Source organism: Mixophyes fleayi, chromosome 7 (assembly GCF_038048845.1).
Source record: "Mixophyes fleayi isolate aMixFle1 chromosome 7, aMixFle1.hap1, whole genome shotgun sequence".
Lineage (NCBI taxonomy): Eukaryota > Metazoa > Chordata > Amphibia > Anura > Limnodynastidae > Mixophyes > Mixophyes fleayi.
In genome coordinates, this window is record NC_134408.1 from 35,975,570 (window position 1) to 36,003,535 (window position 27,966).

General features: G+C 42.4%; 2 protein-coding genes across 2 annotated transcripts in view; both read left to right on the top strand.

The window, feature by feature from the left end:
- RSPH10B (radial spoke head 10 homolog B) overlaps positions 1-27,966 on the top strand; it is an 804,204-nt gene that overhangs the window by 17,752 nt on the left and 758,486 nt on the right. The gene's annotated exons all lie outside the window — the stretch shown is intronic.
- TMEM130 (transmembrane protein 130) overlaps positions 3,746-27,966 on the top strand; it is a 36,355-nt gene continuing 12,134 nt past the window's right edge. The window contains exons 1-7 of the mRNA XM_075179654.1: positions 3,746-3,896; positions 5,591-5,896; positions 7,512-7,683; positions 9,979-10,139; positions 12,482-12,566; positions 20,023-20,225; positions 21,368-21,489. Of these exons, the coding sequence (XP_075035755.1) occupies positions 3,824-3,896; positions 5,591-5,896; positions 7,512-7,683; positions 9,979-10,139; positions 12,482-12,566; positions 20,023-20,225; positions 21,368-21,489 (1,122 nt within the window). The 5' untranslated portion in view covers positions 3,746-3,823. The remainder of the gene's footprint in view (positions 3,897-5,590; positions 5,897-7,511; positions 7,684-9,978; positions 10,140-12,481; positions 12,567-20,022; positions 20,226-21,367; positions 21,490-27,966) is intronic.

The window sequence follows — 27,966 nt, forward strand, 5'->3', positions numbered from 1 at the left end:
ACACAGTAATAAAACGATACTGGGTAATACAGACAGAGAAGTAGGAAGACCCTGCTCGCTTAAACTGGGTACAGAAAATTACTGCAGATGTGATTTCTGTAACGATTTTACCAATATGGAAAGTCCGAATGAGCGTGCCGATACATGTGTACACACCTACCCGATTTACCTTTACATCTGTGATCTTCATATCTCAAAACCATCTGCTGAAAGGGTTTTGACTCTGCACACTCTACAGAGGTCTGCCTACACTGCTGGTCGTGAGTGCGTACTCACTTCCACTTTTGCCCGACATCCAGGGACAGATTGGCCATTGGCCTCACCGGAGGGTCATGGCGCCGCTGAAGATTTTTTTTTAATACAGTTTTCTTGTTATATATATTCTTTTAAAGAAGCGACCCCTCATTGTAGTCGGACAAAGCTAATGTGGCAGGCCCCAACAGTGATTGGCTTCCTGCTGGCTGGCTCCTCACCTTCTCTTTCTTCCCTCTCTCCCCTGTTCCTAGTGGTGTCCACTAAGTGGGACGGGAGTCCAGTCACCGAGGACTCTTGCACCCTTCTTCTGATTGTAGGATCCGCATGTTGAAGGACGCACCACAGCGGCATTGTTAACAGACCCAGCCTTGCAAATTATTATAGCAGCCTGTGAGTAGGGGTTCTGAGAAGGTTGGGGGCAGGTACTAAATACCGGGATCCGGACCCACATTTCATTCCGTTTTATTTATAAAAAAAATGTTGCTGTTTTTTCACACCTAGATTTTGGGGACACTACTGTGTGGCATAATATGAATTGGGGGCACTAGTGCATGGCATAATATGAATTGGGTGCACTACTGCATGGCATAATATGAATTAAGAGTACTACTGGTATTACTGTAGTGTGGGGATGGTTGTGGTGGTATTGCTGTAGTGGAGGACGGACGGCTGTGATGATATTGCTGTAGCGTGGTGGTGGTCCTATTACTGTTGTGTGGAGAGGGCGGTGGACAGGGCCATATGGGCGCTGCTCGGCGGACATTCTCGTGACTGCTGGGAGGTATGTCCTTCTTCACACTGCTCTGCTTGAAAGGGGAGCAACCTGTACCTAATGGTGGAGTGCGCAGATTTTCCATTGTAGTTGGAGGATGGCCTAACACGGTCTAAAGTGATAGCTACACCCCTTGTGTGTTGGTTAGTCCCATATACGGCTGCTTGGCGGCACCCCCCGCCTCCTATTGACATGATTCCTCCAGCTAACCGTTTGCCCACATCTACCACACGAGGCCACTTTCAGAATATATTCCAAGGCCACTTTAAACTCTAAACTCCCAATCCGCCCATGCAAACATTGTTGCATTGTAGTGGTTTTCAGTCAGCTTTTGAAATTAAATGTTACAATGTGCTTTGGTAGGAAGAAACATGATCATGGGAGCGTATACACTAATGTGATATCTGACCTAACCAGTAGTTTATCGTGTAATTGGCTCAAAAATTGGTTGAACAATCTGTGGTGTGTACCTATCTTTACAGTCTAGGGTGGCGGTTCCCAAACTGTGCGCCGCGGCTCCCAAGGGTGCCGCGGCGCTGTCTCAGGGGTGCGCGGGCCAGCCATAAAAACAAACAAACAACCAGAAACACTTACCAATCCGCCGGGCACCGGGACCCAGCATCCTCCTCTCTCACGCAGCTTGTCATATCAGTGACAGGCTGCGTGAGAGAGGAGAATGCTGGGTCCCGGCGCCCGGTGGATTGGTAAGTGTTTCTGGTTGTTTGTTTTATGGCTGGCGCGCGGCAGAGAGGACAGAGTAGAGTGACAGCGTGACAGGAGGGGGACAGAGGACAGTGACAGCGTGACAGGAGGGGGACAGAGGACAGTGACAGCGTGACAGGAGGGGGACAGAGGAGAGTAACAGCGTGACAGGAGGGGGACAGAGGAGAGGGACAACGTGACAGGAGGGGGACAGAGGAGAGGGACAGCGTGACAGGAGGAGGACAGAGGAGAGTTACAGCGTGACAGGAGGAGGACAGAGGACAGTGACATCGTGGCAGGAGGGGGACAGAGGAGAGTGACAGCGTGACAGGAGGGGGACAGAGGAGAGTGACAGCGTGACAGGAGGGGGACAGAGGAGAGTGACAGCGTGACAGGAGGGGGACAGAGGAGAGGGACAGCGTGACAGGAGGGGACAGAGGAGAGGGACAGCGTGACAGGAGGGGGACAGAGGAGAGTGACAGCAGGGGGACAGAGGAGAGTGACAGCGTGACAGGTGGGGGACAGAGGAGAGTGACAGTGTGGCAGAGGAGCTTGGGCAGCGTGACAGAGGGCAGAGGAGCTGGGACAGCGTGGCAGAGGGCAGAGGAGCTGGGACAGCGTTACAGAGGGCAGAGGAGGAGGACAGTGTGGAAGAGGAGCTGGGACAGCGTGACAGAAGGCAGAGGAGGGGGACAGAGGGCAGAGGAGCTGGGACAGCGTGACAGAGGGCAGAGGAGGGGGACAGCATGAGAGGGCAGAGGAGGGGGACAGAGGGAAAAGGAGCTGGGACAGCGTGACAGAGGGCAGAGGAGGGGGACAGAGGGCAGATGAGCTGGGACAGCTTGACAGAGGGCAGAGGAGCTGGACAGCGTGACAGAGGGCAGAGGAGGGAGACAGCATGGCAGATGAGCTGGGACAGCGTGACAGAGGGCAGAGGAGGAGGACAGCGTGAGAGGGGCAGTGGAGGGGGACAGCGTGACAGGAGGGAGACAGCATGATAGAGGGCAGAGGAGTGGGGACAGCGTGACAGAGGGCAGAGGAGGGGGGACAGCGTGAGAGAGGGCAGAGGAGGGGGGACAGCTTGAGAGGGGCCAGAGGGGGCAGCGTGAGAGAGGGCAGAGTGTCTGGATGCAGTGGCGGCAGAGTGTCTGGATCAGGGGCGGACCCAGACATTTGCCCTACCCGGGGCGATTTTACGGGGGGCGATTTAGGCCCCGCCCCCTTTCTGTGTTCTAAGGCTGCCGGCGACTGCACAGTATGTGCAGGTCCGTTCAGCAGTGAAAGTGTGCTGTCCCGCTGCTCTGATTGTGTTGCTGCAGCCAGCAGCACATCGACCTGCACAGTGTGCAGCTGTCGGCTCCGATCGCCCCCCCTGGATCCGCCACTGGTCTGGATGCAGAGGGGGCATTTTTGCATACAACTAAATAAGCATTTCTGTCCTGACCTAAATACTTATTACAATTTTTTGACCCAACTACTTCTAAAACAGGACTGCTCTGTAATTATCTTGGACGGGTGCCTTAAAAAAATTATGGAGACTCTAAGGTTGCCGCGATCTGCAAAAGTTTGGGAACCACTGGTCTAGGGGAATTATGCTGACATTTTTCTCATCCGTACTCATCAATGTAAGCCATAAACGAGACTAAACTGAGCATTATTTTATGTGAAAAAAATAGAAGCTTATTTTATTGAAAGGGGAGTTACCAAAGTGATAAGAAGTAGACTTATATGACATTAAAAGTTTTGCACATGGTGCCTCTGGAGAGATCCAAAGATAGACGAGCGTGTACATTACAGGGGTGTGTATGGAAGTGGACCAGGTTACCGCACGGCTGCAAAACCAAGACTTTTGGTCCTAGGCTGCAAAACCAAGACGTTTAACTGTGCGAGCTTCGTATACGGTTCCAAAGGAAACAAATGTATAGACTATGCAATGACTCAACATCATGCAGTTCCAGCTGACAACCACTAGATGGCCACATAATCCCTTGCTCTTCATTACGTATCCCAAGGGAAGGAAGGTGATGCTGTTATAATATCACTGACAACATAAAGCAGCTTCAGATCTCCGGTGCTCACCTTATTTGAGCTAAAATGGCCCCAGGCTTCACCCCAGTGATCCAGTGCTTTCTTGTTGTAGCTGCTGCCGTCAGCTGTGCATCTGGAAGTAAGTAGCCTATTTATATTATAAGAGGCTATAGGCCGTGCAGCATGTCATGCCTGTGATATTGTCTCCTATTCTCTCGGTATGTTAGAGGCCGTACAGCATGTATTGTCTGTGATAGGGCCTGGCTGTCATTTTTCTATTTTATCACAAATGAACTGATCACACGTATTTTTCCCTGATATAATATGTATGCAATAGTAAAATGTGGCTATATTATAAGCCATACAATCAGTGTCTCTCTCTCTCTCTCCCTGTCACTTTCTTTCTCACTCTGTCTCTCTCTCCCCCTATTATTTCTCTCTCTCTCTCTCTCTCTGTCACTTTCTTTCTCACTCTGTCTCTCTCTCCCCCTATTATTTCTTTCTCTCTCTCTCTCTCTCTCTCTCTCTCTCTCTCTTTTTGTTATAAAAATGTACTGATAACATTAATGCAAAAATAAACAGTAACATGTATCTATATAAGAGGCCTGTCTGTCTCTTTTTCTCTTCCTCTCTCTCCATGGGGGTAAATGTATGAACATGCGGGTTCTTCAACACCCGCGTGTTCAGCGTGTTCGGCGATTAAATTTCAAGCGGCGCTGCATTGTAAAGGGAAACAAATTTTAAGCAGCGCTGCATTGTAAAGGGAAACTTCCCTTTACAATGCAGCGCCGCTTGAAATTTAATCGCCGAACACGCGGGTGTTGAAGAACCCGCATGTTCATACATTTACCCCCATGTGTCTATTTCCCTGTCTCTTTTTCTCTCTTCCCCTTTTTCACTCTCCTTCTCTCTTTATCTCTTCTCTCTTTGTGGTGTCTATTTATTATAGGGAGAAAAGACCTATATTTCTCCCCATCTATCAAGGAGTATCACTCTGCTGCTCTGACGAGTAATTTGTGGCGTTTATAGATTTTCTATCACTGCGATCAGTGGCTATGGCAGCATCATAGGAAATAGGGCAGTGTCTCTCTTTGTCTCCCAACAGCTCTGGTGTTGAGTCTTCTGATTGGTCAGCTGTCCAGCCATCCATTCAGCGCTCTCAACACCAGATGTTAGAGCAATTCAGTTTGACACTACCCCTACCTCCCTCAGCCAGAGAATTGATTTTTAGTATGCTCTTGTGGGTGAGTATCGCAGACCACCAGTGTTTTGATAGTTGGAAGAGGTAGTATAATCTTAGTACTTTTTCAGATCTGTTTTTTTTTCACTGATTTTTCTCATTAAACTGTAGGTAATTGTGAATGAATGTACTTAAATTAGTAACTGTGTAAACGTTACACATGGCAAGATGCCTAGACTCCATTGTTCTAACTGGATCAATACAGGCAACCAAAAAAACGATAAAAAAAATGAGTATTAAACCATTTCGCTGCTTCTACTTGATCTCTCAGCCTACATACCAAATACAGTCCTGGGGGTAAATGTATCAAGCTGCGAGTTTCCGGCAGGTTTGAAAAGTGGAGATGTTGCCTATAGCAACCAATCAGATTCTAGCTGTCATTTGTTAAGTAATTCTACAAAATGAATACTAAAATCTGATTGGTTGCTATAGGCAACATCTCCACTTTTCAAACCTGCTGGAAACTCGCAGCTTGATATATTTACCCCCTGGATTGCAACCCCTATTGATGTTGACCACATGATAGTTTACATGTAGACATGTTTAGCATGTGTTCTTACTTACCCGTTTATCTCCTAATCTATGTGTTTTAGATGAATTTTACTTCTTGGAGATTTCTTCAGACGGCCCCATAACCTCAGGGGCGCAAGCTACTGTGAACGCCACGTTATTGATAACAAACAACAGCAGGACTCTTGTTGCAGACCCAAGACTTTATGATTTTCACTGGATCTACTCCCCTTTGCTCCTCACTCACTACTCCGAAAATGAATCCAGCTCCGCTATTACCGTAAGGGGCAAGATCCCGGGATCTTATACTGTGTCAGTCTGGTTGACTGAGAGACACTGCTCTTCCTGTGAGCCGATCGCTAGAAACACCACAGAACTCCAGGTCACAAGTAAGCATTGGTTTAAACATGTACTGTAGTTATGAAAATAATCTGGATTTTATTATCCAGAAACCAGTTTGATTCCAAATGACTGAAATAAATTTACAAATAAGATCCATTTTGCTTTACTGCATTTTTTATTCATGCTCAGTACAAGATATCCGTGAGTCATACCGTGATTGTTACATTACAATAGACCTAGTGGCGTACGATTGGGATTTAAGACACTGATGGATAAATGTATTGACAGTTATCTAAACCCGATTTTCCGTGTTTTGACGTTGATCCAGACAGCAATCCACATTGGTTATGTGTGTGTTGGTTAATGCTTAAAGCAGCAATCTCACATATTCTTTTTTCTTTAAATAGCAAGTTAAGTACATTTTAAGCATTTTTTCTGACCTACCAGTCATCTCCTTTTCAAAATATCTCAGGCGGGTAGGCAAGTTTGTTTACCAGTTACACTCACAGACTTATGGGTATATTTATCAATCTGAATGTTTGAAAAAGTGGAGATGTTGCCTATAGCAAGCAATCAGATTCTAGCTGTCATTTTTGTAGAATGTACTAAAGAAATGATACTAGAATCTGATTGGTTGCTATAGTCAACATCTCAATTTTTTCAGACCCGCAGCTTGATAAATGTACCCCTTAGACTCTCAGCAGGTTATATGATGACAGAATGGGGGGAAGAAAGGGGAGGACTTTATAGTGCAGACAGAGCTCAGCGGGGTATTCCAAAACCACTCTGCTCACTATATCATGTGCCATGTGACTTTGGTTGCCATGGTAGTCATATGACACTGGAAACCTTTTTCAACATTGTTTTCATGGGATTGCTGCTTGGTACTGTCTTGGTTAACGCTCACACAGCTCAGCTTCACACCTCCACCCGTACTCCCACATTCAGCTATCCTCACACTACCATAAAACCATGCACACCTCTCACATCCAATCACATCTCTCCCCTCACTCCTCTAAATAAACTTTCACAACCACCATCATCATAACAGTCCGTTACTTGGCAATGAATCAGATTGCAATGCAGCAGTACGATTGCCACCTCGACTGAAAACATAACAGCCTTCTTATCTATGTTATGCTCACTTAATAACTGACTAAACCAGTAAACTACCAGACAGGTAGCAACTGACCATGGCCTTATCTGTGAGGAGTTTGTATGTTCTCCCCGTGTTTGCGTGGGTTTCCTCCGGGTGCTCCGGTTTCCTCCCACACTCCAAAAACATACTAGTAGGTTCATATGCTGCTATTAAATTGAGCCTAGTCTGTCTATCTCTCTTTCTCTGTGTGTGTGTGTGTGTGTGTGTGTGTGTGTGTGTGTGTGTGTGTGTGTTAGGGAATTTAGACTGTAAGCTACAATGGGGCAGGGACTGATGTGAATGAGTTCTCTCTACAGAACTGTGGAATTAGTGGTGCTATATAAATAGCAAATGATGATGAACTGTGTGTAGCTGCTTTGATTGGCTGCATGCAACATTTTCTGAGATTACTTGCTCTTGCAGGACAGTGTTTAAAATGCCCACGTGACACGACCCTAAATCACAAACCTGCACCCAAAGAATGAAACAGCAACGCGGTAACATATCATATTTTCACTCTGCAGAAACAATTGTAGGATACCTCACAGCAACACAAGAGGAAGCCAATGGCACATCCTTCAGGAATGGCTTCTTCCTGGCAACTAACAGCAAAGTGAAGCTATCTTTCCTCATTCACGACCCAAGTAACTTCTTTAAGTCAGCTGAGTTCACCTACAAATGGAGCTTTGGTGATGGGTACGTTCATTAACCGCTAATAATAACTATAATTCTGATTGTGCTTAGAAACTGATAAAAGTGTATTCTTTAATGAGCAAGTAAGCAAAAAGGTCCACAGAGGTAGCACTGATCAGGAAGCTGAGGCATGTGGAACAGGATTCTGGGATAAGCCGTGTCTTGTCACATATGTTAGGTCCACAGAGGTAGCACTGATCAGGAAGCTGAGGCACGTGGAACAGGATTCTGGGACAAGTCGTGTCTTGTCACATATGTTAGGTCCACAGAGGTAGCACTGATCAGGAAGCTGAGGCACGTGGAACAGGATTCTGGGACAAGTCGAGTCTTGTCACATATGTTAGGTCCACAGAGGTAGCACTGATCAGGAAGCTGAGGCACGTGGAACAGGATTCTGGGACAAGCCGAGTCTTGTCACATATGTTAGGTCCACAGAGGTAGCACTGATCAGGAAGCTGAGGCACGTGGAACAGGATTCTGGGACAAGCCGAGTCTTGTCACATATGTTAGGTCCACAGAGGTAGCACTGATCAGGAAGCTGAGGCACGTGGAACAGGATTCTGGGACAAGTCGTGTCTTGTCACTTATGTTAGGTCCACAGAGGTAGCACTGATCAGGAAGCTGAGGCACGTGGAACAGGATTCTGGGACAAGTCGTGTCTTGTCACATATGTTAGGTCCACAGAGGTAGCACTGATCAGGAAGCTGAGGCACGTGGAACAGGATTCTGGGACAAGTCGTGTCTTGTCACATATGTTAGGTCCACAGAGGTAGCACTGATCAGGAAGCTGAGGCACGTGGAACAGGATTCTGGGACAAGCCGAGTCTTGTCACATATGTTAGGTCCACAAAGGTAGCACTGATCAGGAAGCTGAGGCACGTGGAACAGGATTCTGGGACAAGCCGTGTCTTGTCACATATGTTAGGTCCACAAAGGTAGCACTGATCAGGAAGCTGAGGCACGTGGAACAGGATTCTGGGACAAGCCGAGTCTTGTCACATATGTTAGGTCCACAAAGGTAGCACTTATCAGGAAGCTGAGGCATGTGAACCAGGATTCTGGGACAAGCCGAGTCTTGTCACATATGTTAGGTCCACAGACATAGCACTGATCAGGAAGCTGAGGCACGTGGAACAAGATTCTGGGACAAGTCGTGTCTTGTCACATATGTTAGGACCAGCTTCTGTGGGTACATGCTAAGACGGTGACAGGAGAAAGTATTTCACACCCATCCATTTAAAAATACAAAATTGTGCTACGGTACCCACATGGCATTGTAATGTTTACATACTAAGGTAGCGTGGCTGCTATTTTAGCAGTTTGGACAGTGTAACGTTGCATAAAAAATGCAGTTGTTTGTGTAATTTAAGATGTGGGGTGTTTGTAAAGGACAGGGGCAGGCTTATATGTTATGACAACCAGAAATGCATATCTGCCAACTGTCAGGATTATGGCGGGACATCCCAACTCGCGGGTCCACAAAGGGGGAGGAGCTTAACAGAAAAGAGGGTGGATTTGTAAACAAATAAGCCCATTTGTGGGTGGAGCTTGGGTGAAACGGGGATGGCGCTTATTTTACCCACTTTCGGGATTGTAAATATCGGGAGGTGTGGAAATATATTTCAGTGAACATGGATAAGTATGAAATTTGTAGCACAAAAGCAATTTTGTCTTCAATCCCATATTTATGCCCAAAACAACTGTCTCTACTGCTGACCACTTGTCCAAGCTCTACACCATGACCTGGGGGCAGGGATGGCTTTGTGCTCTTATTTTGTTAATACCTGGCACCTGTCCATCCTCTCAGTGTCAGTACAGGAATATTTAGGGTGCACAATTATTCAATTACGATAAATGATTCACCCTACAGCTTTAGAGAAAAAGGTAGGATAAGACCCCTTGGATGTTAATTTACTTAATTGTGTGTAAATTCTAAATATTATCATGATTATGTAGTGTTCTACTTTTTATGGAGATTTTCAGAGAGCAGTGATGATTTAGAGAGATGTTTAGAGATATGTTTACAATTAGTGACTGAGGTTAAAGAATAGCCTAGAAAATGTATGTGTCAGAAGTACGCACATGTCGCTGTTATGGGGCCCTGCAATGTTGCTCCTGGGGCCGGTCTTCTCTTCTGACAATCCCCATTCTCAGAAAGAGGCTCCGCTGTTGCCAGTGCGCCCCACTCCAGATTGTGAGTGTTATGCCCTTATGTTAAGGGTCTCTATTTCTACTGTGTCACCCATTAGAGTGTATCTTCCTCCTAATGTATGTAGATATATCTGTATTCTTTCCTAGAACCATCATGGTGACATCTGAGCCTTTTGTTTATCACAATTATTCCACCCCCGGGAACGTCAAAACATCACTTCAGGTTTCTGCTCATCTCCATGACTCCAAATACGAAAAACATTCTCAGAAAAAAACAGGGAGCTTCACAGCCATATTTACATTACAGGGTATTTATTATTGTAAATTGCTGCATAAATATGTTTGTTTTTCTCTTTATTTTGTATTTCTTAAATCACAATCAGGGCTGTGTGACGTTTGGAGTGGGGTGTGAGCTGGAGGACCAATGAGAAGCCATTATCACTGACATAGCAGCTTGTCGTTGCTTTTCTCCAGGGCCGCCTGGAGGAATTTAAGACCCTGGTACAGCAACTACTTGGGGCCTCTCCATAGATGCTTAGGACAGAGTTTGTGTGCACCATGTTAGGGGTGTGGCTGTGCTTCTTTGGGGGGCATGCCTGGCACGTGAGAAGTGCTTGGCCATCCCTTCTCCCCTCCAAAAAATCCCTGCATAGCCACGTGTGCCATCGGCAGGAAATATGGAAAGCTGAGCAATAAGTGAACACATAATACAGATTACACAGTTTATAATACATACATTGTAATATAACATATATGCACATCATACCCTCCATAGCCAAATCATGCCACCCCCAGCCACATCATGTTGCCCTCAGTCACAGGGTACATTTGCCCCTTAGTCTCACAAGGTAAGGATTACCTAGTGAGCTCTGCCGTCTGCTCTCTGCAATAAGAGACAGTGGGCCAGTAAATCTGATTAGCTGACAAATGCAGCGACCCATGAGCAGAAGACCACTATGCCCCCACCCCTGCAGGATGAAAAAAAAACACCTATAAAAATCCAATAAAATACATCAGGCGGTCTCCAGCGCTAGCCCTGATCCCGGTACGGCACCCATGGTTGTCCCACTCACTTAAGGTTATAGTGCACCTTTAAAGGATTTGATTTCTCTGCCACCTCTGTTTCTGGAGATCAGACTGCTCTCTATGTGTGTACTTTGCATTGTTCTGTGGGAGAGCACATATCTAGACTCACTTTGGCCAATATAATAATCACACAAAAGTGGCACATGTAATAAAGACACTTCCAATATCTCCTGACTTTCTTTTGAAAGTTTAAATAAAAATTGTAGGTTAGATATTGACCTTTTTACTGTTTCCACCATGTGCATCTTAAGACTGAAATGTATTTGTAGACGCATTTGTGCACATAACATTGTATTGCAGGTCCACCATATTTTTGGTTTGAAGATGACTATTAGTGTATATGTCTTACTGCATAGCGTGTATGTCTGCGTTTTAGTATGTATGCATCCCTGTGTGGTTTAGAGGAAGGAGTGTGCTTTTTATTGTAGTGTGTACAGTATGGGGGGTATTCAATTGTCAGCGTTAACGCTGAAAAACGAGCGCTCAAAAAATATTACCGTTTATACGGTAATATTGCGCGCGAAAAGCGTTAATACGGTAGTTTACTCGCGGACTTTCAGCTCGCCGCTCAGGGAGCAGCGAGCTGAAATTCCGCGAGTAATTACCGTATTAACGGTAAGATTTTTTGAGCGCTCGTTTGTTAGCGTTAACGCTAAGAATTGAATATGCCCCTATGTGTCTGTGCGTTAGCACAGCTAAAATTCCCTAGGCTGCCTGTGGTGTGTTATACAATGTATCATTCACTGGCTCAACTTGTTCCACTGTAACACTGTTGCGTCTTGCCAAATGTGAAAGTTTTACAGTTTTGCACTACTCTCCCCACTCTGCTTGACTGATATAAGCTGAGCAGTTATCAAGGTACCATCCTTGTAAGCTTCCTGTTCACCTGAACATAGCACTTATTTACCCGCCCTGGTTGTTTCCAACATGCCGAGTGGCAAGCAGTTTGTGGAGAGTAGGTTGGAACTGTTAAACCCATCAGAGACCCTACAGGATACAGTGAGCAATGTGTAGCATGTAAGTAAGTGCTCAGTTTTTATTTTAACTCTTTGTACTTTGCCCAAAATTAAATTTTTAGTTTTGGGTAGTGTTATCCTTTAAGTTAACATTCAAACTACCTGCAGTGACCATACAGACTAGGGGCCTGATTCATTAAGGATCTTAACTTAAGAAACTTCTTATTTCAGTCTCCTGGACAAAACCATGTTACAATGCAAGGGGTGCAAATTAGTATTCTGTTTTGCACATAAGTTAAATACTGACTGTTTTTTCATGTAGCACACAAATACTTGACAGCTTATTTGTACACTGAAATTTAAAGTTGATATTTGTGTGCTACATGAAAAATCAGTCAGTATTTAACTTATGTGCAAAACAGAATACTAATTTGCACCCCTTGCATTGTAACATGGTTTTGTCCAGGCGACTGAAATAAGAAGTTTCTTAAGTTAAGATCCTTAATGAATCAGGCCCTAGAAGTCTATTATGGCTACAAAAAAATTGAATTAATCTTGCTGAATGTCTACTATAAAAGTCTACGCAAATGGTTTCTTCTGTCTTTCAGATGTTATAAGCAATATCACAGTTGCTGGCCATACACACACCACCACCAGCCAGAATTTCAGTGTATCGCTGCATATCTTTGGCAGGTGAGCATGATTTATTGCAAATTGCAATATGCAAGCATTGTTTGTTAACAGATTACCACGGTATTCCTGCACCAGTTTGGCAGTAGCCTCACTATTCCGTGCTGTTGTTAATGTTTAGTTGCTTAGACTGACTACATGTTAGCCTAGCCCCCCTCCCACTTTAAACCTGCCCACACAGAAGCAGACTGAGCTGAAATATTCTGTGCTGCTTTTAACATTGTCATTAAGTAATAGGCTGCAGGTTATTCTAGCCCTACCTTTTCCCAGTTTTGCAGGATTAATACACTTTTAACTGCACCAAATAAACAATAAAAGTGTATGCAGAACATTTATTGGTCCTAATTGACGTAGAATGACATGTAGATTATCATTTGATCAATTTTATTTTGTACTGCAATTTCAATATTATGGGATTTCCTTTGTAAACTGTATAAAGATAATAAAGAATATATAAATACTAATATAACAGCGCTCAAAAGGAATGCAGCTCTAAAAGTGTTCAAAAGTGTCCCCACACTAAACTAAATCAAATCTATATCTACAATGAAGAACACTTTATTAGCGTTTTCCCTGTTCATACAAATTATGCAAAAAAACATGTGTATTAAACACCCTTTAGTAATGTAACAATGTAATGCTCCTGCAAATGAACATGGATGTTTCTTTTGCAACAAAGAACAATCCTACATATAAAGGTAAATACCAAAGTAATGTTTTCCTCGTTCAAACATACCAAGTTGGCCACAAAAAAGTTTCTATATAAGACACATGTGAACAGTATAACAATATAATGCACTTTCAAATGAAAAAATAATCCTTAGCTTGTGTATGAATGTTGAAAGGAATGATCATAAAATAATGCTTATCGCCCTGACTAGCCTCCATGTAAGCACTCTACACCAATGAGAAGTACTTATATAGAGCAGAGGGCTGGCGAGTGAGGGGCAAGGTCACTCGGTATGCTATTAACTTATCAGTCCCACTGGGCGAACGGATGTGCTTTAAAAGTACCTGTACTATGCAAAAGAGCACGTGACAGGTTTTAAAGTGGACCTGTCTTACAGTTTTGAAACAACATCAATAGTACAGCCTGAGTAACGCTCAATTGCATTGTACAATTATGAGCACATACATAATTCTTTATACAAAAGCCATAAATTTGTCCTTTTAGTCTTGTTCTACTTGATAAAAATGATGTAGGTATTATTCAAAGCAGAATATTAGCTGACAAATGATCTATTATAAAACACATGAAGGTTTATAGAAACAGTCATAACTAATACACACTAAATAACACACTGGTCTGGTATGGGGCTCATTGCTAATGGCAAGTCCCAGGGTCCAGCTTCCCTCTTCTGCTACTAAGCTTAGGCAGGTGAGAGGCCGCAAGGTCTTCCTGCTTTTTGTGGACCTTGGACTGGCTATTACTCCACACCGCTAGTAGATAAACTGTCCACAATTGTGCCCCATACAGTCCAGCCCAATGGTTATAAAAATCCCCAGTCCAAGCTTGTTCAAAAAGGAACCAACCACGGAACCCTGCTTTTCTAAAACAGAGTTTTATAACCCTCTCCACTTCTCATCATACTTGGCAGCATTGAAAGGGGAGATCAGGTGACAAGAGCAGGGGGGGAAGGGGGGAAGGGGTGTGGTGATGTGATCGCTTGACTGTGATTCAAGACCCATCTCTGCTCACTTCAGTAGTGGATGGGATCCGGGAGGGAGGTTTGCTCTTCCAGGAGTCTGGGAGACTCCCTGAAATTTGGGACTCCACCGGATATTCCGGGGGGAGTAGACAAGTCTGCTTCTCATACCGCTCAGGTCATTTGCCCTATTCTTGTCTGTGGGAATCTTTCGAGCTGGAGCCACACAATAACTGTAAATGTTTAATTATATGTTGCAACCTTTTTAATATCTAGGGGATGTGTAGGGAATAGGACTTCATTAACCAAGAGTGAACATGTGAAGGTGCTATTACAGCGGATCCCACGTATAACCCCAATATGACATTTTGTAGGGATGTGCATATAGCACTGTTTTATGGTTTGCAGGATACCTACAGAATGTGTATATGTTTTACAATAACTGCTTAGCAATATTCTGCAGATTCTGTAAGTAAGGATGTAAAATAATAACAAACCAGGAAATACAGAGTTACGTTTCTATAGTCTGTAAGTGAATAGACTGGATTTGCCAATTCTATGTTTGCATTTTGGTTACAGGAGGCACACTCTATAAATGCTGCCTTTATTTCTGTATTCCTCAATTTGTGCAAGCGCCCATAGGAGGTCCTGCTTGTTTGAAATCTAGAGGTCCTGCTTGTTTGAAATATATAGGTCTTACTTTTTTTGTATTGACCACATGGATCAGTCTCCATGACATGGTTTGTTTAGACTGCATAAAATATAACATTCTAGAAATCTATCCAGTAATTTTGTTCCAGTAAGTTTAGTGTTCTTCTCCATTTGCTCCAGCCAGTCATAGCTATTCTACGAAGAGAAAAGCAGATTCAGTAGGCATGCTAGTAGTTTAAAAAGAAAGATAGACCCTGGACACTTTAGACGTCAATATAGATATAAACAATTAATAATAGACATTTCCTTGTGGGTCACAAGGAATAGGGACAAAGATGACAGGAAAGCACAGTGATTTAGTGGTTAGCACTTCTGCCTCACAGCACTTGGGTCATGAGTTCAATTCCCAACCATGGCCTTATCTGTGTGGAGTTTGTATGTTCTCCCTGTGTTTGCGTGGGTTTCCTCCGGGTGCTCCAGTTTCCTCCCACACTCCAAAAAACATACTAGTAGGTTAATTGGCTGCTATTAAAATTGACCATAGTCTCTCTTTCTTCTCTTTCTCTCTCTCTTTGTCTGTGTGTCTCTATATTAGGGAATTTAGACTGTAAGCTCCAATGGGGCAGGGACTGATGTGAATGAGTCCTCTGTACAGCGCTGTGGGATCAGTGGCGCTATATAAATAAATGGTGATGATGATGATGACATAGATGTAAATGACACTTTATATACAAGCACGGGGCATGACTGGCACAAGACCTGAGTTAGCAAAACACATCTGGAAATATGACATGTGGCTTTTTGTATCTTCCTTCCCCTTTTGCCATCTGTTAGTCCATGGACATGTGACAATGCACCATGAGATTTTTACGTTTGACTAGCAGTACATAGGCAGCGTAGGCAGAGGCTGATTAGAAAAAGCTGGCCAGACATTTTTGAAAAATGTATATAGTTCATCTGAGGATAAAACAAAAAGTTCTGAAAAAAATTATGGGTAAAATTCTCAAGGTTATTAGAAACTGTAATGAGATTTTTTTTAATATCCACTGATTTCTATATTAGTTTTGATCTTTGAAAGGTCTGACCTGTTGTCAGTAAGATGGTAAAGTAGTGCAAGGGTTTAATTAGAAGCGCTAATTATCTTTTGTACATGTTATACCACTGTTTAGTTTTACACAGTCCTTCACTGATGGCCAGCGAGGCTAAACTGACCTGTAATTTAGGAGAAAATCTGAAAAGTTTAATTTAACTATATTGATAGGTGTTTGGATTTTTAGACTTTTGCACAGTGCGCCTTTTCTGATTTTTTGCTCCCTGAAATGTAGGTGCACTTCTAGCTTGTGGAGGTGTCTTGAAAGGCTGGAAAGTAGGTGTGCACCTTGAACTGCACTGAGCGGATCATGTAGGTGCACCGTTGCGAAGCGCATCCAGTGCAAGTTGTGAAGGAGGACCCTCCACGGTGTCCAATACGTGTGTCTGGCTCCTAAATCCAACATACTTAAATTCAGTGTTTGTTTTATTTCAAGACATAGTGGTTTGAAGTTTTACTTCTATGCTTCAATCAATTCCGTTTTGTTACCTTTATAGGTTACTCCTCACTAGGTATGATACGTCATGTACAGGCCCAGCGCTCCCATTAGGCAACCTTAGGCAGTTGCCTAGGGCGCCGGGACCTGCAGGGCGCCGCTGACTAGATTTTCTAATCTAGTCAGCGGCTCAGGAGAGGGTTGCCCCGCCGCCGCTGTTTTTCAGTGTCCGCGGCGCATCGGTGAAGTATCACACTGTCTGTCACTGACAGACAGTGTGAATAAAGTTCTTTCCCGGCGGCCCCCTCCCCTTCCAGCATGCATCACTCCGCCTCCTGTGTGAAGAAGGCGCGGATCAGCTAGAGAAAAGAAAGAAAAGGTAAGTAAAATATACTTATTTTTTTAGTGTGTATGCAGCGGGGGGGGCGGCAAAATTTTGCCTAGGGCGCCGTGAACCCTAGCACCTGTGCTGGTTATGTATATTATATATATTATTGCTAACACTTATTATGGACATACAAACTACACACTATAGAATGCATGTGTAAGTAGCACATAGAGTATGTGTTACCATAAGGATTATTGATACTTTCCAGCTTCATGTACATTCCATGAAGTATGCAACAGACCACACATGGTCATTGTGTGAATAAGCCATATAGTTGAATTGTGCGCAAAAATAATATGAGCCATTATCTTGTAGAACTAAATAGAATATAAATTAGTGTTTGATTAGAAAATATTTTATTACCCATTTAAGCCTCTCTTCCCAAGATGACTTTTTCCTGTAGAAGAGTAGGTTGTTGAGCACTGGAAAGACCAGCTGTGTTGTTTTGGGGTGGGTGGCTTCAGCTCTCCAGGGCTTCACTTGCACTTGAAGGCAATGCTGGAATAGAGGAACGCATTTTGACAGGGAGGCCTTAAAGAACTAATAATTGTTTGGCATTTTACTTTCAACTTGCAGATCTCTGCTATATATGCCCTTTTGTTTCTATTCCCTTTTTCAAAATTTTACTTCTGCATTTTAACATGCCAAGTCAAAATATGTCACTTTCAACCCCTAGTGTTTGATTACACTATTAAGTAAGCTTGTTTCCTAAAAGGTACAGAGCATTTTATAGATATATTTATGTTTTTTTTTCATTGGCATACGGAGGACTAAAGCTGGGTACATACTACACTGTTTTCATCCAATAATCGGCTCAAACAGCCGACATACGACCGCTCGTTCAAAAGTCGGGTCAGTGTGTGTAGTGACACGATGGTCAAAAGTCTGCCCAAATGGACGATTGTCGCCTCATTTGGTTGGTCGTACCGTTTAATATTTTCGTTCCAATCTCGTTTCGCTGTGTAGTGTGTATAAACTTCCGACCGATCCACAACAGTGAGTACGAAATTACAGTCGTTGCTCACGACAACATGGCTGTAAAAAGTCGCTAAAGGGACGTCCGCTCTTCCCTTTATCGTCCTAAACAAGGCTAGTGTGTATGCAGTCCATGGACCGAGCGATCGGACCATCGATCGCATGTAAAATCGCTCGGCATAAAAAGTTGGTCAAAATTTCTGTAGTGTGTACCCAGCTTTAGCTATGTACTCTAAGATCAACCAAAAGGTTCAAGGCTTTTCGCTCTAGAAGGTTACATTATTATGCCAGGAGCTCAGAGTGAGTAATTACTGCAGCAGATATTCAGGACACATTCAAGTTTATATTCAGATATCTTTGTTTCTCCTATCTCAAAATGACAAATTGTACATGAACAAGTCCATAGGTACTATTTTAATCACTTGGGCATTGGATTTAATAGCAATAGTTGAGATACCTTCGCTGCTTCTGTAAATGCCAAAAGTAATTATGTGTTTTTCAGGTCAGTGCAGCAACGTGCTGTAATAATGCTCATTGGGGTTAATTTAAAGATTGCTGAAAATACACAGCAAAGGAAGACATGTGGCTGGGGTATAGAACGGGGATATTGTGAGCGAATACTTCCCCATGCTGAGTTGTTTTATATTAGTCTTATACTGGGAAAATGTCAAAATATCGATTCTCAGTTCTTCATTTTCCATAATGTCATAATTCTCCCTCTCTTCAAACCACAAGTTCTTCTCATTATTATAATCATTCCTATGTTTATGTCCTATGACCAGTGTGGATGTATACGGTGGTTTGCCATACAACCACTTCTCCTACTACCTTCATTGTAACACTATCATATTCCATTGACCTACATTCCCATTAAATTTTCCATACCACCACTTCTAAATTCCACGGGGATGGTGGTCTGCACCAACAACCTTTAATACAATAAGTTGTTCAAAACTTTTTTTTTGTACTACAGTATTTAGCATTTTGTTTGTCAAAATGATTAAGAACCTAAAATTCGACTGCTTCCACAAATTGCCAGACTGTTCATCTATAGACATGAAGCTCCCATCCTCCATCTCTCTTTCCTCATTTCTTTCATTGATGTATAATGTCCATTCATCTCTCCATAATGTCAGTAACTCCCCTTCCTCATATTCTCTGTCCATAATGTCAGGAACCTCCATGATTTCCTCAGTGTGTCATTGTGTGAACTTCCCTAAATCTCGCCACAATGTTATGATCCACCATTCTTCTGTCCCTATAATGTTGTGAGGATCACTTCCTATATATCTTCATTTTTGTCATTGGCTTCCATATCTGCATAATGTGATGAAGTGCACTTCCTCCTCCCGTCAACTCTCTATAATGTTAAGAACCTTTCATTAATGTTAGGAATCTCCATGCTTCCTACATAATTTTCGGAACCCTAATTCCCTTAATGTCTCTATAACGCTATGAACCACCTTTCCTCATTCTCTCCATGTATCCAGAAAATAATCCAACCTTCCGCCAGCTCTATATTGACATGACCCTGCTTTTCTCCATGTCATCATTTCTGTATGCCGTCATGAATTTCCATCTCTTTATCTAATATAATCCACTTCCTTTTCTCATTCTTTCCATCTCTCAATAATGCTATGGGGCAGCACGGTGGCTCAGTGGCTAGCACTTCTGCCTCACAGCACTGGGGTCATGAGTTTGTGTGGAGTTTGTATGTTCTCCCCGTGTTTGCGTGGGTTTCCTCCGTGTGCTCCAGTTTCCTCCCACACTCCAAAAACATACTAGTAGGTTAATTGGCTGCTATCAAATTGACCCTAGTCTTTCTATCTCTGTCTATATGTTAGGGAATTTAGACTGTAAGCTCCAATGGGGCAGGGACTGATGTGAGTGAGTTCTCTGTACAGCGCTGCGGATTTAGTGGCGCTATATAAATAGCTGATGATGATGATATGATCTCTCCTTCCTTCCCTTCATCTCCCTACAGAGCCATGATCCTCTCTTTCTCTATGCCACAATTGCTCTATATGATTATTATCTTCTCTGTGTAGCTACATATCAGGTGTACAGTGTCTATTCAAGTTACCAGTGGATAAAGCATTGGGTCCTACATAAACATGGGTAAATGTCTATGTGAACAAAGCTGTTCTTGATCTAAGGAGAGGCACATTAACATTCACCACCCATACATCTGTTTTTAGGCTTAATTTTTACCTTGCAAAAGAGCACGATAACATGTTGACTGAGTTGAGTATGATGCTACCTTTCTCTTTCAGCCCTCCTTTGACAGTTTGCTGGCTCATTAAGTCCGACTGCGTTTCTTTGGATGGAGAAGAGTGCCGCCCAGTGGTGACAAGTCACACCACTTACATTATAAAACACACATTCAAATCGGCAGGACATTATTGCTTGAGTGCAAAAGCGCATAATGAAGTCAGTGAGCTGTTAAATCATCACAGCATTACGGTTGATTCCGCAGGTAAGAAATGGGTTTAATTCTGTGGATTGATTTCACAGATACTGATGGAACACACTGGGGCTAATGCCGAGTGGACGTATGCAAGCCAGTTTGTGTTTTGTACATTGTGTGAAACTTATGGTAAAGCAGGCACATATACTGCAGATGCGAGATGCATAAGGCTCTGTATATGAGCAGAAATACGCTTATTTTCTGTGCTCATTTTTTTAAGAGTAATTTACCCTTCGTGTTTGAATCTAAATACTTTACTTATTAGTCCAGACATTTCTGAAATTTGCAGTAATATGTTAAACATTAATTTTATTTTAAATGTACCGGTTTTCCCAAGACAGTCCTTTTTACCACTGGAAATCTTTATTTCCAACTGCTTTTTGCCCTAGAATTTAGATATCTAATGCATTTGCATTAGACCAGTAGCCAATGACAGCACTAGAAAATTCAGAGGATTAGAACAACCTGTAGCCAATCAGAGCATTATAATATTTACTTGATAGAACAGTCTGTAACCAATCAGAGCATTAGAATATTTACTTGATAGAACAGTCTGTAACCAATCAGAGCATTAGAATATTTACATGATAGAACAGCCTGTAGCCATTGAGAGCATTAGAAAATGTACAGGATTAGAATAACCTGTAGCCAATCACAGCACTAGAACATTTTGGTTTCTCTGCTGAATGCCAACAGGTAAATGGAGTTTGGTGTGCTCTAGATCTTGGGCTTCTCTGCAAGGAAAGACAGCCAGAATTTCCACCAATGACAGTGTTTTTATTTAAAATAAATTATATGACTTAATAGACATATATATAATAAAATAGAATAAAAATGATTTTTTCTATTAATATGTTATAGTCCATCTAAAGAGATGTCTATACAATGTTCTTACATGTGCCTGACATTTCTGAATTAAGACTGAATTAAGTAAATTTATCAAGCTGCAGGTTTGAAAAAAATGGAGATGTTGCCTATAGCAACCAATCAGATTCTAGCTGTCATTTTGAAGAATGTATTAAATAAATGTTAACTAGAATCTTTTTTCAGACCCCCTGCTTTAAAAATGTACCCTCTGTTGTTTTTCTGTGCTCATGACATAATGTACAGTGTAGTGTCTATCCTGACATCATGTCCCCCCCTCCTCCTAGGTTTGCACCCAGTCTGGTTTGTCCTGCCTTGCTGTTCATTCATTGCCATCGCTATCTGCTTCATCTTCTTCACCTTATTCAGAGCTGGCAGTAATAGCGCACATCAGAAGTCCTTGGTGGAGGTATGTTACTCTTTCTACTGGTTAGCATACAGTGTTTGTGAATTGAACCACGTTATGTATTTTTTTACATTCAAGACAATTAAAACACAGCATTTAGATGAGCTGAGAATGGTATTTGTTCTGATCATACAACCACACAAAAATGCTCATAGTGTTTTCTAGTCAGTAAAGACTGAGGTTGTGAATATATAATATAAACTAATTTATTGCATTCACAGGTTTGGAAAACTAATACTTAGTGCAGTCTTCATGTAAGTGTTCTCTTTTTGTAAGTTGTGTTTGACTAGGGTCTGAGCAACGTGTTGTATTTAGTCTTTATCTACTGGTTGTCTGTGTGTACACTGCTTATTAGCCAATCAAATCCTCAGGATGGTCACCACAGCAGGAGATGTGTGCTGATCTAGTGGAAAGCAGTAACCTGTAAACCAGTGTGATTATGTTAGTAGAAACAGGGCTGTATGTGACAGGGGCAGTGCCATGATGCCAGGAGGTGTATGAAGTTGATTTAGAAGCCACAGACTGATAGATAGTGGAAGGAGCAGGCTCTCCAATAGCAGAGAGCAGGGATATTGTGGTGTCAAACACAGCTCTGTATAAAACAAAGTTTTCCAACATATTTTGATTTAATTCCATGTTAAATATGCTCATAGAAATGTGTATTGCCTACAGTCTACTAGATAATGGGACCTGTATTGTTCACTAGCCATTGGAGAATGAGGTCTGTATTGTACATTAGGCTCCATAGTATGTATTGTACACTTGCAACCAGAGAACTGAGTCTGTATTGTATGCGAACAACTAGATATCTGTCTTGGGCACTAGGCACCAGGTTGGGGTCTATACTGTGTACTTGTCACAAGAATGGTCTCTAATTTTCTCATTTTAAACAGAATGAAGTTTGATATTTATATTAGTCACCAGAATGGAATCTGTTTAGTATACTAGCTGCCAGAAAGAAGTCTGTTTTATATACTAGCCACAAGAAAGTCTATTAGTGCACTCTGGTTGCCAGATGTGGCTCTGCATTTTATACTAGCCATCAAAAGGGGATGTACTAATTACATTGCACTGCAGTGTATTCAAGCTCTTAGAAAATGCATTGTATTAATAATTTTCAATTTTTTGTTTATTACATACTATGCTAGTCCTGTTACCAACATAGCTCTACACTTATTTATTCATGTATTTTTAAACAACATCTTCAATCTTGGATTTGTGTGTGTTTTTTATCACATTGTGAAGTTGCTTGTGATGCAGGTCTAGGAAACAACATATTGGACATTTTGTTGTGTTCAGCATTCACTTGCTGCATATTTATGTCCGAGAAAAACATTTCATTATTTGGTGATAACACAACTCAATAGAACGTGGGCTCCATATAAAATGAGATATTACATTAATACATAATTTATTTACTCCCTACACTCAGAAGCCATTAGCGTGCATTTTCCAGTACGTAGCCATGAGTCACTATGGCCATTTAAAGCGTCTTTGCTTCACTACTCTGCGTACCGACATGTTTCAACAAACAGAAAGACCATTGAATAGAGGAAAATATATAAAATTGGCTACAATAGGCAGATCTTACAGACAAATTGAAGGGAATTATAGGAATGATATATAATTTCAATGCCAGCTATTTGTCCCTGTCCTTTGTTGCACTGCTCAGAAGTGCTTTAATGGTTTTTAAGATGTGTTGTGTTCAGTGAGAACATTCTGGCTCTGCCAATAATTATAGCTGACGTATCACGAAACAGTGCACTGATATTTTTGGCTGCAGGAGAACGCAGGTACTATGCCCAGCATGACACGTTTGTAGCTCTGATACTTACGTTTCTGGGAGAAGCATATTTCACAGCAGCAGAAACTAATTTGCACTCACTGTGTGATGTACAGAAAAGACAGGACTCTATGATAGCTGGAATAACAAACTAGCAATATTAGAAGAATAGACTTTTGTATGTCCGTATAGAAAGCTACAGGTATGAAAATAAATTGGAATGACGTAAGTTTGCTTTAAATCACCAATATACAAAGGAAACAAAAGAAGAAGAAAAAAATACCTCTAGAAAAGAGATGACGAAAATCAAAGCCACGTTTTCTCTGAGGCTTACATTGTATCTGAGGCATTTCTGAGTTGAGGACATTGGCAGAAACAAAATCAGTGTGATTATGACTCAATCACCCCTCACCTACCCTCTCTTCTTGCCCCTTACCTTCACTGCTCTCACCATACTCCTCATATTTTGGGACTTTGGGCCTGATTCATTAAGGATCTTAAATTAAGAAGTTTCTTATTTAAGTCTCCTGAACAAAACCATGTTATAATGCAAGGGGTGCAAATTAGTATTCTGTTTTGCACATAAGTTAAATACTGACTGTTTTTTCATGTAGCACACAAATACTTGATAGCTTATTTGTACACTGAAATTTAAAGTTGATATTGTAACATGGTTTTGTCCAGGAGACTTAAATAAGAAGTTTCTTAAGTTAAGATCCTTAATGAATCAGATCCTAGGTGCTTCCTCCAACAGTCATATGCAACACAGGTGGGAGCAGGTGATAACAGTCTTGGTTGCATTGATGAGAACAAATTCACAGAATAATTTTGTTCAGGGGTATATGGCAGTGACAGGGAGCATCATGTAGCATAGAAAGTAGGATCCCCTATGGTTATCATGGCTGATCTGTGGTAGGTACAGGAAGCAGTCATGAAAGGTCACATCATTGGATGAAAGTGGATGGGTGGATGATTGCCAGTATCATACATCCACAAGTTACCACTGTAATGTCTTAGCTGTCTATGAACACAGAAAATGATTACTGCTAAAATCTGTCCAACATCTGTCACTGTTTTTAAAGAAGTAAGATGCAAATCAAAGAACAAGTAAAACCACTATGGACATTAATTTATGGCATAGCTTAGGTTTTGTTGAGCTCAAATAATAGAGCAGTGTATACTTAACAAAATCTGCCCAGCATTCTTTCTGTTAATATTATTATTGTAGATTTGTAAGGCGCCACAGTGCTCCGCAGTGCTGTGCAGTAGGGAAGACAAGGACATACATCAAACAGGACATACGTAAAACAAGAACAGACAAAGCAGACAAAATAAATGGAAACATGAAAGCAAAGGGTATGAAGGACCCTGCTCATTAGAGAGATTACATTCTAAGGGGAAGAGGGTACAGCTGAAACAAGAGGAGCGAGTGTGGCTCAAAGTAGAGATTGGGATAGTTGTGAGGGTGCATTAGTGTGAATAGTGTTATCGAGGATAAGGTCACCTCTAAAAAAGAGATGGTTTTTTTAAAGAGCATCTAAAGATTTGAAGGCTGTGGGAAAGTCTGATTGAGTGTGGTAGGGAATTCCATAAGTGGGGAGCAGCCCGGGAGTCTTGTAGGCGGTGAGAGGTGGTTACCAGAGACGAGACAAGGTGCAGATCAGAAGTAGATCTAAGAGGGCAGGAGGGAGAGTATTTTGATATGAGATGTATGCAGGGGTGTTGTTGTTGAGGGCTTTGTAGGTAAGTGTGAGTAATTTGAATTTGATTCTGGAGGACACAGGGAGGCAGTGTAGGGATTTGCAAAGTGGTTCAGCAGATGTAGAGCGGTGAGAGAGGAAGATCAGTCTTGCAGCAGCATTTAGGATGGATTGAAGTGTGGATTTATAGGTGTCAGGAATGCCAGAAAGCAGGAGGTTGCAATAATCAAGACGGGAGATGATGAGAGAATGGATAAGAGTTTTGATAGCATGTTGAGTAAGAAAAGGACATATTCTGGCAATGTGTTTAAGGTGGAGTCCACAGAACTGGGAGAGAGTCTGCATGTGAGGAATAAAGCAGGGCGAAGTCAAGAGTGACACCAAGGCAGCGGGCTTGGGAGACTGAGGAAATTGTGGTGTTATTGACAGTGAGGGAGATTTGAGGGCTGGTGGTGACTCTGGCAGGAGGGAAGATAATAAGCTCTGTGTAGGACATGTTGAGCTTTAGGTATCGTTGGGACATCCATGTGGAGATGGTGGAAAGACAGTTGGTTACACGAGATAGCACAGAAAGAGAGAGGCCAGGGGTAGAGATATAGATTTTGGTGTCATCAGAGTAGAGGTGGTATTGGAGGCTGAATGAGCGAATTAGTGTCCCAAGTGAAGAGGTGTACAATGTAAAAAGTAAAGGGCCAAGAACAGAGAGTGGGAGTGGAGGGGAGGATGTGCCAGAGGTAGAAACACTAAAGGAGCAGTTCTATATGTAGGAAGTGAACCAGGAAAGAACTGTGTCATGAAGGCCAATGGGGTGAAGGGTGTGTAGGAGAAGAGGGTGATCAACAGTATCAAAAGCAGCAGAGAGGTCTAGGAGAATGAGTATGGAGAAATTACCATTAGATTTTGCAGTAAATAGATCATTGGTCACTTTTGTGAGAGCAGTATCAGTGGAATGTTGGAGGCGGAAACCTGATTGCAGAGAGTCGAGCATGGAGTGAGAGGAGAGAAAGTGAGACAGGCATTTGTACACTAATTGCTCAAGTAGTTTGGAGGCAAAGGGGAGGAGAGAAATAGAGCGGTAGTTGGAGAGAGAGGCTAGGTGAGAGATGGTTTCTTTAGAATAGGTGAGATGAGCGCATGTTTAAAGGAGGATGGAAATGTGCCCGTGGAGAGAGACAGGTTGAAGAGGGGAGTTAGAGGTGGGCATGCAGTGGAAGAGAGGGAGCAGAGTAGTTGGGATGGAATAGGGTTCAGTGGACACGTTGTAGGGTGAGATGATAAAATGAGTGCAGAGACTTCGTCTTCAGTTACAGGAGATGAATTAAGGGTGGATTGGGAGTGGTAGGTAAAGGTGGGTAGAGGGAGTGGAATTTGGCATGAGAAAATATCTTGTTGAATGGTGTCAATTTTGTCTTTGAAATAGGTGGCAAAATCATGGGCAGTGAGGGAGGGAAGAGGTGCAGGTGGGCAGAAAAGTGAGTTGAATGTGGCAAAGAGGTGACGTGGGTGGATTTTAGAGATTTAAAGAATGTTTGTTTGGCAATTGAAAGGGCAGTGCTGTAAGAAGAAAGGATGAATTTATAATAGAGGAAATCAGGATAGGAACGAGATTTCCTCCAGTGGTGCTCGGCAGTGCGGGGGCACTTTTGCAGGTAGCGGGTCTGTTAGTTGTACCATGGCTGGGGTTTGCATCGTTGGAAACTATATGTAGTAAGTGGCGCTGCATTGTCTAGGGCTGAAGTGAGTGTTTTGTTATCGAAAGAGGCAGCCTGATAAGCACAGGACAATGCAGTCATTGGAGAAAATAGTTGTTTTAGTGAAAATGAGAAGTGGATTGGGTTAAGAGTACTTGGGTTTTGTTGTGTACATGTGTATTTGGGTGCAGGGGGAAAGGTAAGAGGTAAAGTGAGGCAGAAGGAAAGGAGGTTATGGTCGGATAGTGGGAAGGCTAAATTGGAGAAATTAGAGATGCAGCAGTAGCAGTTATAACCTTTACAGCAGTGTTTCCCAAACCCAGTCCTCAGGGAGCACTAACAGTCCATGTTTTCCATATCTCCTTGCTGTAGCACAGGTGTAATCATTACTGACTGACACATTATACCAGATCCACAGGTGGTATACTTATATCACTGGTGATCTGGAAAACCTGCACTGTTAGTGGTCCCTGAGGACTGAGTTTGGGAAACATTGCTTTACAGAAACCTGGCATGGCTTAGGACGGTGGTGCATATTTATCTTGAGGCTGCGGAGAAGTCAGGCTTCTTCACATACTGTAGATTAGTTATTTCAGACACAATAACTGTGAAATCACAGCAGTTATAACTGACATGCTATGCTTTATCACTTCATATTTTTATCTGGTATCAGAACTGCCTTATGCAGTGCTTAAGAGCTGTGGTGTCAATAATAATGGCCTTTACTTTATAACAGATCTGTATATAAATATCTCAATTTTGGGATTCAGTTTGAAATATTTATCCTTCCTTTAGGATGTAAGCTCTTACGAGCAGAGTCCTCTTCCCTCCTGTCTCTGTACCTATTCTTCTGCTCCAACTTCACTACATTAGTCGTGCCTGGAGTTTCTGAAGTCTTGGGGCTAGATTTACTAATCTGCGGGTTTGAAAAAGTGGGGATGTTGCCTATAGCGACCAATCAGATTCTAGCTGTCATTTTGTGGAAAGTACTAAATAAATGAAAGCTAGAATCTGATTGGTTGCTATAGGCAACATCCCCACTTTTTCAAACCCGCAGCTTAGTAAATCTAGCCCTTGGTGTTATTCGTATATTGTTCTGTACTGTTTTACCCTGTATGGTCTACTGTTTGTATTGTATATGGCGCTGCAGAAATCTTGTGGCGCCTTATAAATAAAGGATAAAAATAATAAAATATATTGGAGACAATTCCTTAGAGTTTGAATTCAAGTCTTGTACATTCTTCCTATTTCCCACCTCCCTCATCTAGGGCCTGATTCATTAAGGATCTTAACGTAAGAAACTTCT